General features: G+C 34.1%; 1 protein-coding gene across 3 annotated transcripts in view; it reads left to right on the forward strand.

The window, feature by feature from the left end:
- Positions 1 to 19,789, forward strand: part of STK31 (serine/threonine kinase 31) — a 76,129-nt gene that overhangs the window by 25,710 nt on the left and 30,630 nt on the right. For 2 of the 3 annotated variants that reach the window (XM_042920309.1, XM_042920315.1), the window contains exons 9-16: positions 1,997 to 2,112; positions 4,498 to 4,657; positions 7,450 to 7,572; positions 11,266 to 11,445; positions 13,502 to 13,618; positions 14,937 to 15,056; positions 17,430 to 17,561; positions 18,809 to 18,910. In XM_042920309.1, the coding sequence (XP_042776243.1) occupies positions 1,997 to 2,112; positions 4,498 to 4,657; positions 7,450 to 7,572; positions 11,266 to 11,445; positions 13,502 to 13,618; positions 14,937 to 15,056; positions 17,430 to 17,561; positions 18,809 to 18,910 (1,050 nt within the window). The remainder of the gene's footprint in view (positions 1 to 1,996; positions 2,113 to 4,497; positions 4,658 to 7,449; positions 7,573 to 11,265; positions 11,446 to 13,501; positions 13,619 to 14,936; positions 15,057 to 17,429; positions 17,562 to 18,808; positions 18,911 to 19,789) is intronic. The other variant, XM_042920321.1, reaches the window with a different exon arrangement.

A 19,789-nucleotide genomic window follows, 5' to 3' on the forward strand; every position in this document is an offset into this window, starting at 1 on the left:
TCTTTGGAAATGCTCCTTGTACTTTAAAAAGTTGTGTGTATTCTATAGTTGTTGGGTAGAGTGTTTTATAAATGTTAGGTAGTTCGAATCAGTTGATAGTGTTGTTGAAGTCTTTTGTATCCTGACTGATTTTCTGTCTATTTGTCTGATCCATATCCAGGGAGGAGTGTTGAAATTTCCAAATATTATTGTGGTTTTGTCTGTTTTCTCCTTTTTTGTTAAGTTTTACTGTGTGAATTTGAAACTTTGTTATTAATTGCATACACATTTAGGATTGGTGTGTCCTCCTGATGAATTGACTCTTCTTTATGCAGTATCCCTGGGAATGTTTCCTGTGTTAAAGTCCACATTGCCTGATATTAATATAGCCATGTTTGCATGGTATATCTTTTCCATCCTTTAATTTTTACCCTTTTGTGTCTGATTAGTGTGTCTTAGCATATAGTGGAATGTAAGCTTTTTTATCCAGATTGATAATCTCCTATCTTTTAATTGGAATGTTTAGCTAATTTTCATTTAATGTGATTATTGATGTGGTTGGGTTTAAATTTGACATATTTTCTGTTTGTCTTACTTGTTCTTTGTCTTAAAAACCATACTGTTTTTATCTGAGTTCTATTTTTTTATAAGTGGATTAATAATAAATTCAAGATGTTTGAGTTTAATTTCACAGTTTTTTTAGATATAAATGATTCTTTCCCTCATATTTTATAGTTCTCATCCACATATAATTCATTAGCAGCTTGTGTTAAAGATTTGTTTTAATGTAGTCTTTGTAAATCAGTAAGCACATTTTCAAAGATTTAACTACTTTTTATTTTCCCACTTCTATTTCTTTTTTTTTTTTTTTTTTTTTTTTTCCACTTCTATTTCTTATGTTTATGCAATTTTGGAGTAATTATAAGAACAATTCCAGTAGTTGTAAACAGAGTTAAGAACAAACATAACTGATTCTTCATGGTCTCCTGCTCAACAAATGAGAGCAGAAGGGCATGAGCATACCTGAGTGTAGCATATTAGTAATAAACATTCAGTATATGCTGGTTCTCTCTTTCTTTTTTTTTCTTCAGTTTTTTAAATGTTTTATTTTATTCTTGAGGGAGAGAGACACAGTGTGAGTAGGGGAGGGGCAGAGAGAGAGGGAGACACAGAATTTGAAGCAGGCTCCTGGCTCTGAGCTGTCAGCACAGAGCTCGACGTGGGGCTTGAACCCACAAGCTGTGAGATCATGGCCTGAGCTGAAGTTGGTCGCTTTACTGACAGAGCCACCCAGGCGCCCCCTCTCTCTTTTTATTTAACCGAAGAGCATGTTGTTCAAATACTGAGTAATATTTCTATGTTTAACCGTATAATATCTGGTATGTAGTATAACTGGAATAAAACTGCCAGATCTTTATATTATTGCTCTGTATGTTATTTTGGATGATTATGGTAGACATGTATTTGAGATACCACTCAGAATCAGGGAGTTTAATCTAGTTTGGGTCAAGCAAATAATGTTTTTGATTCTTTTGTAATGTAGAATGACATAAGACTTTGTCAGAAAATAAATTGTCATTGAGAATCATTGGGTTTCTATGGGGATCTTTTACTTATCTTTTTAAAATTTAAGTGTTAAGACATGTATTATATGAAATTTGTTTCTGTTTGGATTATTAGGATGAATCCTAATCTGACTCAATGAATGAGTCCCTAATCTGTGTGAAGGCAGAAGCCTGGAATATATTATCTTTTTCAGATCCCAATTTATAGGGAAGTCAGTTGTCCTCTGGCTTAACATTAAAAAAATTCTTTTAAAGTAATTTCAGTGCCCAAAGTGGGGTTCAAACCCATGACCCCAAGATGAAGAGTTGCATGCTCCACTGACTGAGCCAGCCAGGTGCCCCCAAATTTTTAACCTTTAAAATTTTAGTTATGCCTTAAAATCATGTAAGTGACAGTAGAAATACAGTTTCCTGTTTGAGACTCACTAAGATGTGCTTATTTTTTGTTGCAGCAAGAGAAAGCAACTACCATGGATTTGACTAAACATTTAGAAAGCACTCTGAAGACTCGTGTAGGTACCAGAATGAAAAATCTGGCAGCTAAGGTTGAAATACTGAAAGAAATTAGGTAGGTTTTTTAAGAAGGACAATTTAAAATAATTGTTAATTTGTTAGTGCTTTATTTAAATTGTATGCCCACCATTTTTGCTTTGAGACTTAATCTTTATATTTTTATGCCTCAAAGAGAAAAACTAAAACTCCTGAGATAAATTTTATAGTATTTTTGTCAGCATTCCTTTGTCATTACATGTAGTTATATTCTTAAAAAAATTTTTTTTTTGAATGTTTATTATATATTTTTTGAGAGGGAGAGAGAGAGAGAGAGAGAGAGACAGAGCACGAGTAGGGGAGGGGCAGAGAGAGCCAGAGAGAATCCGAAGGAGGCTCCAGGCTTGGAGCTGTGAGCACAGAGTTCGACGTGGATCTCGAAATCACCAACCATGAGATCATGACCTGAGCCGAAGTCAGACCCTTAACCAACTGAGCCACCTTGGCGCCCCCACATGGAGTTATATTCTAAAGTCATCTATGAGAGTGAAATGTAAAAATTAACACAAGTTCTAAGTGGTAGTTTGATGGGAAACTACTAAGTCCAGTTGGAGTTCTTAGTGTTATTTTCAGGCTTATACTGAAACTAAAGATTTCAGTAATTTATTTCATTTTATTTTTTAATGTTTTATTTATTTTTGAGAGAGAGAGAGAGAGAGTGAGAGAGAGAGACAGACAGACTGCAAGTGGGGGCGGGGCACACAGAGAGGGAAACATAGAATCTGAACCAGGCTCCAGACTCACCAGGTGCTGACAGCTCAGAGCTTGATGTGGGGCTTGAACTCATGGACTGCGAGATCATGACCCAAGCTGAAGTTGGGCACTTAACTGACTGAGCCACCCAGGTACCCCATAGATTTCGGTAATTTAAATACTTAATAGTACTCTATCTAAAGAAAGAAAAAAGTGGTTTTCATACAGTCAGAAAAGTAGTCTTCCTAGAGTCAGAAGAAGAAGAAATTGGTAAGCAAGTCTTGTACACAGTTTATTTGGCTTTTCTTAGACTCCATATATGATTTATGTAGGTATTTTATATTAATAGAGAATAGCTTTATTGTTGGTTAGTGATAATTTGTCACCCTGTTCTGGAATATGGAAAAAAATAGTTCTCAAGACAACTTAGTTCCCTTTCCAATCTACACAAAGAACTTAACTCAGTAATTCATTTTCTCATGTACTTTCAAACACTAAGAAGTTGGTGACCTGAATTAATACTGTGTGTTGGTGTTTTGTCCAGTAGAAATTTATGTACTCCGGTATAAATCCATCAGTTGTCATCTGGTTTATAAGCCTTTAGATAGTTTGAGTAATTTTGTCCTTCTAGAACCTAATCAACTTTTGATGCACTACCAAAAATTAAGTGGCTACACTGGCACAGCTGTGAGTCAGACTTAGGACCAAAATAATCCAATAATTTTAATCCATCTTTGAGGAAATAATGTGCTGTTAGAATGGTGGCAGTTTAGTTGGAAACTAGAGAAAAGAATATGGATGGGCCTCATTGGTTTTGCTAACTGGCCTGCTTCTCCAAATGTTTTTTTGTTTTTTCTTTTTTCAATTCCACAAATGCTAATCTGCATATTAAGGTACAAGGACTATGTGGCTGTAGTCTTGGTAAGCAAGATTGGCCAAGTCTAACATTTTTAAGGAAGTATTCAGAAATCTAATTGTAGACCGAAATTTAAGGTCTGTTTGATATCATTTAAAGTTCTGCAGACTTCGAAAGTTATCCTTTATGTAAAGGTTTTTTAACAAGTTTTATTTGCTCTTTTTCTCAATCAAATATTTTTAAGTTTTTAATGTTTGTTTATTTTGAGAGAGACAGCACATGCGTGTGAACAGAGGGGTGGGGGGAGAGAGAGGGAGAGAGAATCCCAAGCAGGCTCCATGCTGTCAACACAGAGCCTGATGGTGGGGCTTGATCTCATGAACTGAACAGTGATGTCATGACCTGAGCCAGAATCAAGAGTCATATGCTTAACTGACTGAACTACCCACGTGCCCCTCAATCAAATGTATGTTTAATTATAAGTTATACCAATTATTTATGATTTTACATAAGGTTTTAAAAAGTACCTCTTCATGTTAATGTTGTACGTAGTTACTTTAGACCATTATTATTTAAGTGTAACTTCTTCCCACATCCATTAAAAAAATTTCTTTTTTAAATGTTTGTTTATTTTTGAGAGAGAGAGACAGAGCATGAGCAGGGGAGGGGAGGAGAAAGAGGGAGACACAGAATCTGAAGCAGACTCTAGGCCTGGAGCCTCATCTGGGGCTCAAACTCACCAATGGCGAGATCATGACCTGACCTGAAGTCAGATGCTTAACTGATTGAGCCGCCCAGGTGTCCTGAACTTAAAAATGTTTTGATCTTTTCCTTTTTGCTTTTGTTTTTGAATAGACGTGTCAACATCAATGTTCGTTTTGGAAATGACCTTTCAGATGCTTTGCAAGTGTTAGAGGAAGAGTGCTTTACTAACCCAGCTTCTTTGACTGAATTAGAGAGAATTTGGGCAGAATACAGTCTTGCTCAGGAGAACATACAAATTTGTGAAAATGTGGTAGGTCAAGAATTTTTTTCTGTTATGGTTTTATTTGTTGAACATGAGATATCTTTTGAAAAAGAAGAAGGATTGTAGATACTGTAGTGCTACTTTGTATGAAATCTTTAATTTTTATAGCATCTTCATGTTAATTTGATATCTTTTATTGCCTTATTAAAAAAAAAAGTAGGATAGATAATGGTGACTGTGGATAAAGAGTCAAAAAAATCTTTTCCCCTTTTGCATGAGAATTTGACCTTTGGATAATTCTCTTTCTGTTCCCTTGGTAATTTGATAAAATGATAATTCATGTTACTAGTTTAGATAAATAAAACTTCCTAGTTGGTAATTTATATCTGGACTTGAGCTATAAAGTACGAAGAATTGGTGGAGGCTTTTGCAACTGGGCATACCATCCTTGAGGGATCTTGGAAGCTATGCTTATAAAAGATGGTGGCTTTTGAGGGGAGTGAAGCTTGTAAGCCAGGGTGACTTTGACACTTGCTAATGTATCTTGTTTTTGGGTCTGATTGGTGTCTTTTAAGCTTCAGTATTCAACTCTGCCTTACTATTAAATGCTATTAACGCACCCCTTGTTTAGAGGTGATTATTTGTGGGTAGGGGAGGGGTATGGAGAATGGATTATTTCCTATGAATTCTTTATTAGCATAGGTACAAGTATATTTATTTCCTCTCACAGTTTTCTTTAGTTTATCATATTGAGCTGAACAGAACTCCTTGTTTTTCATGTAAAGATAATTCACCACAGTCATAGCTTTCCAAAGTACCTGTAAGCTCTATACTTGTGTTTGGAGTTGCCCTGTTGTAAGTATTGGTGATTTCTGCCTCTGGGGATTGTACTCTGAAAGTCTTCTTCCCAGTTCATACCTGGGCTGCCCAGTTGGCAACCTAGCTGGCTCTCAGTTGAGAAGTGAACAGAATCACTAGGCCTTTGGAAATGTCGGGGATGTTTAATTTGGAGAAGCGATTATATTTGTGTCATTTTACATATTTGACCGTAACTGATTAATTCTGATGATGGAAGAAAAAAAAGTGGCAGAAGCAAGAAGTTTTGAATCTCTATGACACACAGGTAGTGTTAATAGGTACTTTATAAACTTTTTCTTACACTTTTAAAAGGACATTTTTGCTCTTATTTATAAATGAGGAAATTGAGGCCCACGTAGCTTAAGGAAATTGCTGAAGATTACTTAGCTCTAAGTGTTAATATGGAATTTCAACCCAGGTATGTCTGACTGCAGAGTATATTTATTCTCTCCCCATTTAAACTGTATCATCAATATTAAAATATTTCATAATGTATTTTCATGTAATAAGATGAATAAGAACTGTTTTTTAACTTTTGTTTTTCTGGTTTGAGCATAGGACAGTGATTCAAGACAGAAAGGAAGAGGGCTTAATGTAGCTCCAGGACTTAGTATTTTAGTAGAACAAATGTGATTTTTTTATTAAAGTGATATATGTTTCTACTTATTGCTAATATTTTCAGGACTTACTTTTAGGCTTCATTGCCCTAAAGCTCATTTGATAGGCCGAAGAGTGGATTATTGGATAAATACAGAGTCATAACTGCCACTCAGAGTTGCCATTTTATTGCCCTTATTGAACTTAATTTGGGTTTTAGTATTGTTATTTTCATTTATGTATTTGTATTTTTGATGAAGAGATTCTTTTCTTTAGTCTATAGAGCTATAAAATGGTCTGATTGGGTGGACACAAAAAATATTCTAAAATTCAAGCTTTAAAAATTTTTTTAATGTTTATTTATTTTTGAGAGAGAGAAAGAGAACACAGCATGAGTGGGGGAGGAGCAGAGAGAGAGAGAGACACAGATCTGAAGCAGGCTCCAGGTTCTGAGCTGTCAGCACAGAGACCAATATGGGGTTTGAACCCATGAACCATGAGATCATGACCTGAGCCAAAGTCAGATGCTTAACTGACTGAACCACCCAGGAACCCCTAAAACTAAAGCTTTTAAGTGTTCATGCCAGATATTGTTATAGGTAGCAAAGATACAGATTTGTTTAAGACATGATCTTCTCTATCCTTCTTGGGTATGGGATAGATATACAAATAGTTTCAATATAGTTTGATAAGTACTATAATAGAAATCATGTATGGGGTTCTTGGATATCTCTATCTACCTAGGCAAATTGGAGGTTTTACTATGGTGGAGATTAACTGAATCTTGAAGGATAAGTAGATGAAGGAATTGAGGGTGGAATGGGAGTAGGAGGGAGGTAGTGTGTAATTAATAATAGAACTTGTATAATTTTCTTAAGAAAAACAAAAATTTCATTGTTGCACAAATAACAGGAAAAATTAGCAGGATTGTTAAATAACTTATTTCTAATTAAGGGAAAGAACTCTGAGTTTGGCGATCTCAGGAGAGATATAGTTGTCTTTTTTTGTTTGTTTTTGAGAGATTTGTCTTAAAGGCTACTGTGTTTGAAGAACATAATGTTAAATTTTTTAAAATTAATTTATTTATTTTGAGAGAGACAGAGACAGTGCAAGTAAGGATGGGCAGAGAGAGTGGGAGACAGAATCCCAAGCAGGCTCTGCATTGTCAGTACAGAGTGCTACCTGGGGCTTGAACTCATGAAACTGTGAGATCATGATCTGAGCCAAAACCAAGAGTGGGATGCTTAACCGACTGAGCCATCCAGGCGCTCCTATAATGTTAAATTTTATTCACTTTAAGAGATAATTTTTTTTAATATAGGTCAGTATGTAAAAAAAAAAACCTGATGTATTAATGACGGTTATTCTTTGTTTTCTTTTTCCAGAATGAAGTGAGTATTTTGATTGCCAGAAGAAATGAAGTGCAACAGAAGCTGAACATGGCAGTAGAAGTTTTTATTCTGGAAGTAGATGAGTTACCTCTTAATAAACGCTTGAAAACATTGCAGGTTAGAATTCAAAAATATATTATATATACATTAAAATACGTTTATCATTTGAGAGGTGAAATGAGCATTTACCAAGAGACCTCAGATAGTACTGATGGCTGCTAAATTTTTTCTTGTCTTCTTTGATGAATTCTGATTTTTTTAATAAAATTAAAATTTTACATTTATCTATTTAATATTTATATATATGTGTGTGTGTCTATCTTGCAAATAAGGTAAAATGGTCAGACACATCATGCTTGCTAGAGCAGCATTCACTGGGAAAACTCATAGAGACAGAAGCAGTAGCAGGCATGTGAATCCCTGTTTTTAGCAGAAAATCTGGTAGGGTCACGTCAAGAGTTACAAGAGTCCTGATCCTTGAGTTTTAGGGCTTTTAAGATCCAGGATTAGGAGCTAGAGTATAATAGCTATAGGATGTTATGGAACTTTGTCTTCAGCCCTTTCTCTCCATCCTAGCAATGACTTTAATTTGGAGTTAACGGGCATGACAGTATTATCATTCTACCTATTAACATAATTTTTCTCCTCACTTATTCCGATCTTTTTTTTTTTTATTGTCTCCTTTAATGATGTTTAAAATTTTTCTCTAAAAGTCCTCAGCCTTTCTTCATTTAACTCCGGGATGTTTATTTATTTATTAAAAAAATTTTTTTTAATGCTTATTTGTTTTTGAGAGAGACAGAGAGAGAGAGGCAGAGAGAGAGAGGGAGACACAGAATCTGAAGCAGGCTCCAGGCTCCAAGCTGTCAGCACAGAGCCTGACACTGGGCTCAAACCCACGAACCATAAGATTGTGACCTGAGCCAGACTCAAATGCTTAGCCGACTGAGCCACCCAGATGCCCTTAAACTTGGTTTTCTTTTTAACCACTATATAACTTTGTTTTTCCCTTGTGGTGTTAAAATATTGTTTCCTTTAATAATTCCTATTCCACCTTTTTTTTTGGTTAATAATTGCTTTGTAGATCTTTCCTTTTTCCCATCCTTTGTTTTAAATTAAATGTCTTTCTTAGACAACATGCTAATGGCTCATTTTTTTTTTTTTTTTTTGAAGTTTACTGATTTTGAGAAAGAGAGAGAGAGAGAGAGAGACTAAGCTTGAGCCGGGGAGGGGCAGAGAAAGAGGGAGAGAGAGAGAATCCCAAGCAGGCTGTACACTGTTAGTGCAGAGCCTGATGTGGGGCTCAAACTCATGAGCTGTGTCATGACCTGAGCTGAAATCAAAGGTCGGAGGCTTAACTGACTAAGCCACGTAGGTGCCCCAACTAATGGATCATTTTTTAAAAGAATCTAATGTATAAAATTATCTTTTGATGGGTAACTTGATTTATGTATTTGTAATTACTGTTTTAATAGAACTTATTTCTGTAATTATTTTGTATTTTTATCATGGATTCTTTTTTTTCCCTTCTTTTCTACCTTCTCCCCCTGTATCTTAGAACATTCTCACTTGCCTGTGGTGTGTCTTCCTCCTCTGAATTTCCCTTTCCCAGTTCGGGTAACCAAACAACCACAGTTGTTTAGGATTTTAGGCACAGAGTGTTATGGGTATTGTATAGGATAACTCAGATAAAAAATATTAGAGTTATCGCCTCATTCTTGTTTTATAAGTTGTTGGTATCTTTTGATCTTTCTCTGTGTATGAAAGTATTTTCTCTAAGAGTGCTTTCAAAGAGGTCTTTGTGGGGTTGATTTTTGTGAGGTATTAAATGTCTCAGGATATCTTATTTAAACACTAAAATAATTGCTTACATTTAAGCACTTTAAACATTTGTTTAGTTGGCTATAAAATATTAGGTCCAAAGCCCATTTTTCCTTCAAGCTTTTGACAACAGTAATCCGTTGTTTTCTTATTTCCATTGTTGTTGGTATCAGTCTGCCTTTTGTTCTGTGACCTTTTCCCTCACTGGAAACTTTAACATTTGCCCTTGACTTTGTTCCTTAAATTGCACTAAACATATTTAAGTTTAGATTTAATCTGAGTCAATTTAGTCTGAGGTTTTATATCTTTCTTTAGGAAATATTTGATAAATATTTGATAACTATTCCTCCTTTCCCCCCATTTACTTTTTCTCATTCTGAGACTTCTGTTAAATGGAGATTTAACAGAATGTTCTCTACATATTTTAATTGTTAATCCATTTTTTTTCTGTTTTTTATCCTTTTCTGTGTCTTTTTGGAGGTATCTGAGGAATCCTTGACTTAACCATCTAGCTCACTAATTGGTTCTCTAGCTGTATCCTTTTTGCAGCTTAACCAACCCATTGTGTTATTTATTTCAAAGATTATTTTTTTATTCTTAATAACTTCAGTTGGTTTTTGTTTGTAAATAATTGGTTTTGCTTTGTATTTTCAATATTTCTTTTTGTTGAGAGTATTTGTTATGCTTGTTTTGAGTTCGTGACTTTCCTTTTTATAAGGTGACTTAATTTGTTATATTTCTTTCAGAGTTCTTGTTTTATTCACACATTTCACCCTCCTCTGAACCTCCTTTCAAAGATCTTATATTCCCTTTGAAAACTATAAGCTGTCTTAGTTTTGTGCTGTTTTGTAGGTATGGGATAGGGTGGTAGAGGGGTCCTAGGAAGGGGTGAAAGTTTGGACCATAACTTAAAAGACTTCGGGTGGTTTAGGGAATAGGATGGGATAGTTTGTCAGAGCTTCTAGGGTTACAATCTGGGTTCAGATACTTCCTGTTGGCTTTTCTTGTAGAGGATCTTACTGTTCAGTGGACCTCCCAGTCCCTCTGCCTCAGCCACTAACTACTGTTTTCCAGGGCTACTACCCTTGGGTGTAAATGCTACCAGGTATTCATGGGAAAAGAGAAGAAAAGTGTTTAGGAGTGGGCAACTTTTCTGTACTGGTTATCAGTTTTTGCCTCATCTAGGTTCCTATACTGTACTTGTATAAACCCATTGCTTCTTGCTTTGTACTTCTGCTTTCTGGTGTGAGAGAGAAGGGCATATGAAGAAGGTTTACTTTTCCTACATGCTATTTTCTGTTGTGGTGCAGGCTTTTTCCCACTTTGCAGTGATTATATTCATTGTTTGCTAAGCACCAACTGTCTTCTGTCTTTCCAAAGGTTTCTTAAGAGTTTTGTGATAAAAATTTCTGGGACCTTTTAAGTTTTCCTCTTGCTTCAGTGACATTTCTAATTTTTAAAAAAAATTTTTTTAAAAAATTGAGAGAGAGAGAAAGAGACAGAGCATGAGTGGGGAAAGGGGCAGAGGGAGAGAGAGAGAAAATCCCAAGCAGGCTCCACACTGAGCATGGAGCCCAATGTGGGACTCAATCTCATGATCCTGAGATCATGACCTGAGCCGAAATCAAGAGTTGGATGCTCAACTAACTGAGTCACCCAGGTGTCCCTCAGCAACATTTTTAGAGTTTGATTCCTAGAGAGAGCAACTAAGCTCTAAGGTCTCATCTAGTCCTTTAAAAAATGCTTTTTAAGTACATGTATATGTTCAGTGTCTTCCTTAATAGAATTGTCTAACTTACACTATTATAGTCCAAGTAAATCATCTTCTAGGTAGTTTTATGCTTTCATACCTAACTTTTTCTAAGTTTTATTTATAAGATTCTCAAGGACAGGGATTCAACATACTACTTTTATGTCTCACAGATTATAATATAGTGTTTGAATCCTAATATGAAGTTAATAAACTTTAATAGAAATATCTTTCTGTAGGATTTGTCAACCTCTTTAGAGGCAGTATATGGAAAGGCCAAAGAAGGGGTGAACTCTGAAGAAATACTTAAGAAATTTTATGACTGGAAGTGTGATAAAAGAGAGGAGTTCACCAGTGTTAGAAGTGAAACAGAGGTTTCTCTACAACGTCTTGTAGGATGGTTCCAGAACACTGTAAAGGTAATAAGAGCTCCTGCCCAGTGGTGGTGTTGGTGTTGCAGCATAAACCAGGGAATGTGGGCTTTTTAGGAATAATTTTTCAAATATAATTTACTACTTTTCTGAGGGAAAAAGGAGGAAAGGGATTGAGGAGAACAGGGCTGGGGTGAAGGAGTGAGGGATCTACATATTTCTATTGTCTAGGAGTATATATGAAAACAGCTTCAGTAAGCTGTTGTGGGTATAAGACAGTATTACTGGAATTTATTACAAGTTGTAGTGTATATTCTATAGCTGTAGTGTAACTGTATATACATGTGTTTTAGAGGGTAGTAGAGCTTTCTCTTCGTTTAGTTTCCTTTTTAACAAGACATGTTTTAACATTAGTTGACTGACTAGTCATGCTTAAAATATGTGAATTGTTTGGCAGTGTTTAAATCTTTTCCATTCTAGAGATCTTAAATACCTTAAAGATATCTGAAATAAGTGAAGAACACTAGTCTTAGTTGATACTAGATATTAGAAAAGGTGTTTTGTGTATCATTCTTTTTAGTTCTTATTTATTACTGTAAAAACACCATGTAATTTTCTAAAAGCTTTGGGGGCATATGGTTTTGTATAATGAGCTCAGAAACCTAGTTAAATTTCAGCCTCATTTTGATACTGATTCTCTGTTTTTTCTGTTCTTCTGTCTGCTTTACAACCTTCTCAGCAAGGGCAGGGACATCCGTGGTGGCATTTATCTGTGTGAATGATTTACAAATATGCATTTCTAGCTTTGTTTTGGAAAAAAAGTCTTTAATCTCCAGCTACTTCCAGAACTCTTCATTTTTGGCACTTCTTAGTAGATATATTAGTATAACTAAGTTATTTCTTTGTCTTCTTATGTTATTGATCAGAATTGTCTCTCTGATTAGGTTAACTTTCACTTACCCTTTTCTTTCATTTCCATAGCTGTTTCCCAAATCCATATCTCCATAATCACATATCTGAATCTCTGAAATCAAAGTGACTAGTTATGACCTTTATGTTCTATAATTTGGGCCCTTGATTTTATTCTGTTTAACACTTTATTTTAATAAAGTCTATTTCCTGATAGAAAATACCTTTGTTTTCCTAATGAGATGGAAGTCATCTGGGTTTAATTTTTAGTTTTTAATCTCCAGATTGCTAAATACTTAGCAGGTCATCACCAAATACCAGGTATAATTATAGGCCTTTTTTATTTGAAAGGCCTGACATTGTCTGCTTACTGTTTATCAGCTTTTAACTTTTCACCTGAGCACTTAAGTTTCCTACCAGTTTTTTGTTTTTTGTTTTAGATAGTGTGAAAGCATGTGTGTGCATGCGTGTGTGTACATGCACTTGGGGGAGGGGCAGAGGAAGCGAGAATCCTAAGCAGGCTCCACCCTCAGCATGGAGCCTGATGTGGGGCTCCATCTCATGAGATGGACTGTAAGATCATGACCTGAGCTGAAATTGAGAGTTGGTCACTTAACTGACTAAGCCACCCAGGTGCCCCAAGATTCCTACCAGCTTTTAGTTAGACTGCTTCTTTTACTTTCCCCTCTCCCCCCAAATCTTGGTCTTATTTCTGTTTGTTTGTTTCTTTTCATACTTTTCCTCTGTATTGTCCTCTTCTGTCTCTTAACCACAGATTATGTTAAAAAAAATCTGTATTTAGTGTGTAATATGTGTGTACTTTTTTTTTTTAATGTCTATTTATTTTGAGAGTGAGAGTGTGCATGTGAGCAGGGGAGGGGCAGAGACACAGGGAGAGAGAGAATCCCAAGCAGTCTGCACAGCCCAGCGTGGGGGCTCAGTCTCACGAACTGTGAGATCATGACCTGACCCAAAATCAAGAGTTAGATGCTTAACTGACTGAGCCACCCTGGTGCCCCTTACCTTTTCTTCTTTGATGTGTAAGTTTTGTGAGGGTAGTTTATCTTTCTTGTGTATCCTTATTTCTGCCACATTGCCCAGTGCATAGGCTAATGCTCTGTTCTAGGTATAAGGACACAATACTAATTGAAATAATTAAATGAGATATTTCGTGTTTTAATTTTTTGCAAATGAGGCTTTCGATCTCTCTGTGGAAGAACCACTAACTTCTGAAGACACAATTGGTGTTATTGATGAAATCCTAGAGAAGACTGAGTCAAGTGTCTGCAAAGAGCTGGAGCTATCTCTGATTGTGAGTATTGTTAGTCTTTATTATTGCTTCCTTTGAAGCAATATAGTTTCTCTTCCTATTTAGAAAGTATGAAGACTGATCTTAGTTTTCTTCTTATAGACCTATTTAAAATAGTAACACTGTCAAGTTCTTTTTTTTTTTTAACCCTGTCAAGTTCTAATCCAAGTTCTAGTCCAAGAACAATGCAAACTCTTATTCTTCCACAGAGTAATATTTTCATTTAATAGGACTTTTCACATTAAAAATAAAGCCTAATGTTTAATTCTAGGAAAACTCCTAGGAAATTAATTCTAGGAAAAATTCTAGGAAAATTGTTCTTAATCTGAGTGTATCAGCTTTCTGTGTCATTTGATTCTTGGGTTTATCATACTCAAAGAGAAAGACTCTTTAGAATTTGTGAAAAATTGAAATAAAATCTGGGAGAGCTTTCGAAGTATATACACAAGACTGATTAGTATCTTCCTTTAGGTACTGTGTATGTTCTCTATTGCTGTGCCAAGTTAGAAATTAGTATAACTCCTCAAAAGAGCATTTTGTAATGTTATTATTGCTTACTGGGACTCCTTCCCAGTTTTTCAGGCGGCTTACAAAAGTCTCATTGGTTATGTTGTTCATTTTACTTATTTCTTTTTTACCTCTTGCAACCTTATTCAGATTAGCGTTAAAAAATACATCTATGTTACTATATTTCCCTATTTTCAAATAGTCTGTATTTAGAAGGTTTAGTCAAACTTTAATTTTATTATTTTATTATTTTATTGTTGAAGTATGATTAATATATAGCATTATATTAGTTTCAGGTGTACAAAATAGTAATTTGACAATTCTGTACATCACACAGTGCTCACCAGGATAAGCTTAGTCACCGTATGTTTATTTTGTAACATTATTGCAGTATTATTGACTATGTTTTCTGTGCTGTACTTTTCATCTCCATGACATATTTATTTTATAACTGGAAGTTACTTCTTTGTCAGACTTGATTTTAGAAGTGTTTAATAGATGATTTCTAAAAATAATTTAAAGTGTTGAAGTTCTGTTTAGTTCCTACATTTAATGGAGTGGTATCCCTGATTTCCTTTAGTACTACTCTAGAAAGGTATAGGAATAATAGTGTAATGGGAGCAAAATTTCCTATATGAACATCTTTGACATCAATCTCTCTTTTGCTTAGAAAAAGATACATGCTTAAGAAATACTTTGAAATAGAAATTTCTTAAAGGCAACATTTTAAAGTTTATTCATTGTTATTGTAGGTTTAAATTATTTTGGATACTCTTTTGTCAGTAATTCCATATGTATGATTTATTTCACTTAGGAGCAAGGTGATGCAGACAAGGAGATCATTTTAAATACATATAGTCAAGTACTACAAAAGATCCGTTTAGAGGAAAGGCTTATCGCTACAGTACAATCCAAGTACAAGGACAGTATTGAGGTTGGATTATGCTTTATTTTTTTGGTCTTATATATTGATGCTTTGAATTTTTTAGGACTTAAGTTTTTTTTCAAATAGTTTAATATCCAGTGTGTAGGTAATTATTTATTATTGCTAGGAAAACAGTGTAGCCATTGTTAGCTGATTTGTAATTAAATTCACCCTACAGTGGAAATAACAATTTAGTTGATAAAAAATGTTGAATTTTTTGATTGTTATAAATCTTTGATTTCCTTGTATTCTTTAAAACCTAACCTTTACCACATCTTCTTTATTAATTCATTAGTTGTTGGACATTTGGGTTCTTTCCATAATTTGACTATTGTTGATAATGCCACTATAAACATCAGGGTACATGTGCCCCTTTGAATCCCTATTTTTCTATCCTTTGTAGAAATACCTAGTAGTGCAGTTGCTGGGTAAAGATGTGGGGGGTGTATATATCCATAGACACATATATATGCATAGACACACAATGGAATATTAGTCATCAAAAATAATGAAATTTTGCCATTTGCAATGACATGGATGATGTGGATGGAGCTACAGTGTATTATGCTAAGTGAAATAAGTCAGAGAAAGACAAATACCATACGATTTCACTCGTGGAATTTAAGAAACAAAACAGATGAACATAGGGGAAAGGAAGAAAAAAGAAGAGAGGGAGACAAACCATAAGAGACTCTTAACTATGGAGAGCAAACTGAGGATTGCTGGAGAGGAGGTGGATGGGTGATGCACTAAATGGGTGATGGGTATTGAGAGAGCACTTACTGTGATGAGCCCTGAGTGTTCTATGTAAGTGATAGATCACTAAAATCTATTTTTGAAACTAATATTAAAACTCTGTGTTACCTAAGTAGAATTAAAATAAAAACTTGAAATTTTTAAAAACAAAAAAGAAAGAAATCTGTGTCAGGATCTGTGAAGATCCCAATTTGGTAAATCAAAAAACAAAACCAAAACCAAAAAACCTTATAGTTAGAATGATACTTTTGAGGTTTAAATCTGTATCATTGGGGTTTAACATTTCCCTGGTGATGGGTATCCAGAACATGGATAATGTTACTTGTGGTAATGTTACTTATGTTTAAACTTAGTGTGGTTTCATCTGTGGGACTAAATTAGAGGCAGTATGTAATATTCAACTAAACTTGATGAGTCCTTGCTCTATTCTAAATGTCTGTGTAGAATAAATAATCAAGAATAAAAAAATAAGTATAATGGAGACAAAACAAAAAAAAAAACCATTGTTATCTTTATGCCTATACAAGTTTACAGTAGAAAATTTGCTAAAAACAGAAAGATAAGGAGAAGTAAAAATATCGATTATAATCCCCTTGACTAATGATCAGTGCCAGTTTCAGAGTATTTTCTTTTTGGATGGTGACTTATACACACACACACACACACACGTGTGTGTGTGTGTGTGTATTTATATATATATATATGTATATATATATATATATATATATATATATATATATATATATGTCTTGTGCATTGATTGCATTGTGTTGTAAGTTGTTTTGAAGATGTTTCTTAACGGTGTATTATGAATATTGCCTATGTGATTAATGATTCTTCTATACTGTCATTTTGAGCAACTGTAACATCATCATTTGCATAGATGTATAACATGATTTAACCTTTCATCTGTGTTAGATATTCAGGTTACTTCTAATTTTTTTTAACCATGAGTAACACTGTACATACTCTTTTGCATAATTTTGTGTGTTTTTAAGATAGATTCCCAAAAATTGTTAATTACTAAGTCAAAAGGAATGAACATTTGTCTTTAGAGCTTATTATGAGAGAGAGAGAGAGAGAGGGAGAGGGAGGGACAGAGAGAGGGAGAGAGAAAGAATCCCAAGCAGGCTCTGTGCTGTCAAGGAGCCTGATGTGAGGCTGTATCTCACGAAATCGGAGATCATGACCTCAGCTGAAATCAAGAGTGTACACTTAGTCTACTGAGCCACCCAGGTGTCCCAAAAGGAATGAACACTCTTAAAACTTGATACATATTGTCAAACTACTTTGGGGAAAGGTAATTTCAGTTTACATCCTCACTAGAAATCCCAGTTTGCATCATCTCTAGCAAAATGTGTCTCATTGTGGGTCTCAGCATGAAATATTTCTTTACCCTTTGCTACTTTGATTGCTGGGACTGATACTCTTCTGAAAAGAAATGTGGTAACTAAGAAATCAGTTAGTAGAATTGTCTTGTTGAAAATTGTAGAATTTCTTATTTCATTCTGAACTCAGTTCAATACTAGTTGAATTTTAATAGAAATATAATAAATGGTCAGTAAGTGACTTCAGTAAATATTGTTGTCTATGTTTTGAAAATACAGTAACTTTTTTTCTTACTAGTTTAAGAGGCAGATTATCGAATATTTAAATAAAAGCCCCAATGTGGATCACTTGCTGTCCATTAAAAAGACACTGAAAAATTTAAAAGCTCGACTGAGATGGAAATTGGTTGAAAAGAATAATTTGGAAGAAGTAAGGAAACTCTTGGCTCTTGCTGAATTCTGTGTGTACCTCATTTTACTCTGCTTCGTCAAAGTAATGTGTAAATACATTCTTTAAAATAGGAGAACCATTATTTACATTTTGTTTTATATATTTCATGTTTTTTCTTTGTATGTAAGTAAAATTATTATATTAATAGTGTAAACATTTTACCATGTCATTAAATCTTCTTTAGAAACATTTTATATTGCTGCCTTGGTTTTTAGTAACTGTAAATCCTTGAAAATAATTTAAAACTTCTTTTGGTTTAGACTGTTACAATACCTGTTATAATATACACCTATTAAAGCAAGGTACTCCTCTAAAGGTAGAATTTTGTCCTAAAGTATTTTTAAGATCATGATGTTTTTTGTTAGCTCTCTTTTTAATGGCTAGACAAACTATTTCTTGTGAATATACTAAGTTGTTTTCATGTGATAATAGAACTGGAAGAATTAAGACACTCTAATCTGGACTAACCTTCTTCTTTAGGTTTGAAATTGAATAAATTTGTAATTCCTTGGGTTCCCTTGAGGATTTGATTTACAGACAAAAGGAATCCTCATTATATCTTAATCCAACTTGAACTGTCTCTCTTCCTCTTTGGAGCACTTAATTGGGCTTGAAGTGAAACTAATTTAATGGTTTAAAGATTTTTCTAGCTTCTTATTCTATTTTGGGCTGTGGGGAATGGGGTCTTTTTTAGTTGAAATTTTTTAACTTGGAGAAATACAATGTTGAAAACACACGTACTTTTTAAGGTGGCTAATTTATTATTGGAGTTTTGTGGAGTCTTTGTGAGTCCTACATTGTCTTTCCTTTAATAGACATACCATACATTTAGTCATTTTTTTTTTTTTTAACCAAATCTCATGTAGAAAACAATTCCAGGGAATGTAATTGTATTCTTGTTCCTATTCTTGACATTTACTTTGTGATGGCAGTTGGTCATCTTCTTGGAGAAAATGTATAGCAAATTAAGAGACCAGAAAAATCTGTGTTGATTTATGTCTTTAGTTTTTAATCCTTTTTGTAGGTTTGGGAAAAATCAGTGTTAGAATAAAGTAATAAATATTAATTCAGTGGGTGTTATGAGGGTCTGTTATGTGCTAGGTACAGAAGGATACATAGAAATCAGAGCGATTTGTTATAGAAGTTATATTCTAGTATACTAGGAAGACTTGTTTTGAGTCTACTTTAATAAACCTGTAAGGTCACTTTTTTCTTTCTGGTTAAAGTCGGATGACCATGATGGATCTGAAATTGAGAAAATAAAACAAGAAATAACTGACTTGCGCAATAGTGTCTTTCAGGAAGTTTATCGTGAGCAGGAGGAATATGTAAGTATTTAATTCTTTGAAGTTTTGAATTAGTTCTTACTCTAGAAATTGAATTCATATATCTATTTTATGAAGTAGACTATAATGACAAGGCTGGAGATTATATTGGCATAGTTATGTTTGCATAGTAATGTTTATGTGACTTTAGAAATTAATTTCTGATGAGAAAATAATTCATAACCATTGTACCAAATGTGGAAATCACAGAAAATTATAAAGAGGAAAAAAATCACCTGTAACTTTTCCATACAGTTATAACAGTAGTAATCACTGTTAACTTTTTACTTAACTTCCTTTTAGTCTACTTTCTGCCTGTTTTTGCAAGAATCAAGATTATAACACAAACATACTTTTGCATACTGCATGTTTTCTGTTTCATACAAAGCTAAAGATTTTTTCCTTTATTAAAATCTAAATGAACACTGTTTTAACGTAATGCTGCAATGAAAACACTAATGGGGCAGCATAATTTAGTTGAAGAATATAACAGAATGCAACTACCTGATTTTTGGGGGGAAATTACCTCTTTAAGTCTCTATTCTTATGCTAATATTTAGGAGAGTTTGTGAGTGTATTTTCTTTTTAAAATGGAAGGATCTTTTCCATTTTAAAATGGAAAGACTATTTTATGTTTCATGGATGTTATGGGGAACAAGTAAGGTAGACACTGCTTTGAACGTTAAAAATACAATGAAAATAATACACATTTAAAGTGTTATAGTTTATAGTAATCTCATCTGACTGTGTATTTAATTATTTACCTTATGTGTATTTAATTATTTACCTTATGAACCTTGGATAAATAGCTGTCTCCCAGTGACTTGACAAGTATCCAAAAGTTTTACTTAATAAATGTGACAAGTGACTTTTCTAAGTATC

Source organism: Panthera leo, chromosome A2, assembly GCF_018350215.1.
Source record: "Panthera leo isolate Ple1 chromosome A2, P.leo_Ple1_pat1.1, whole genome shotgun sequence".
NCBI lineage: Eukaryota > Metazoa > Chordata > Mammalia > Carnivora > Felidae > Panthera > Panthera leo.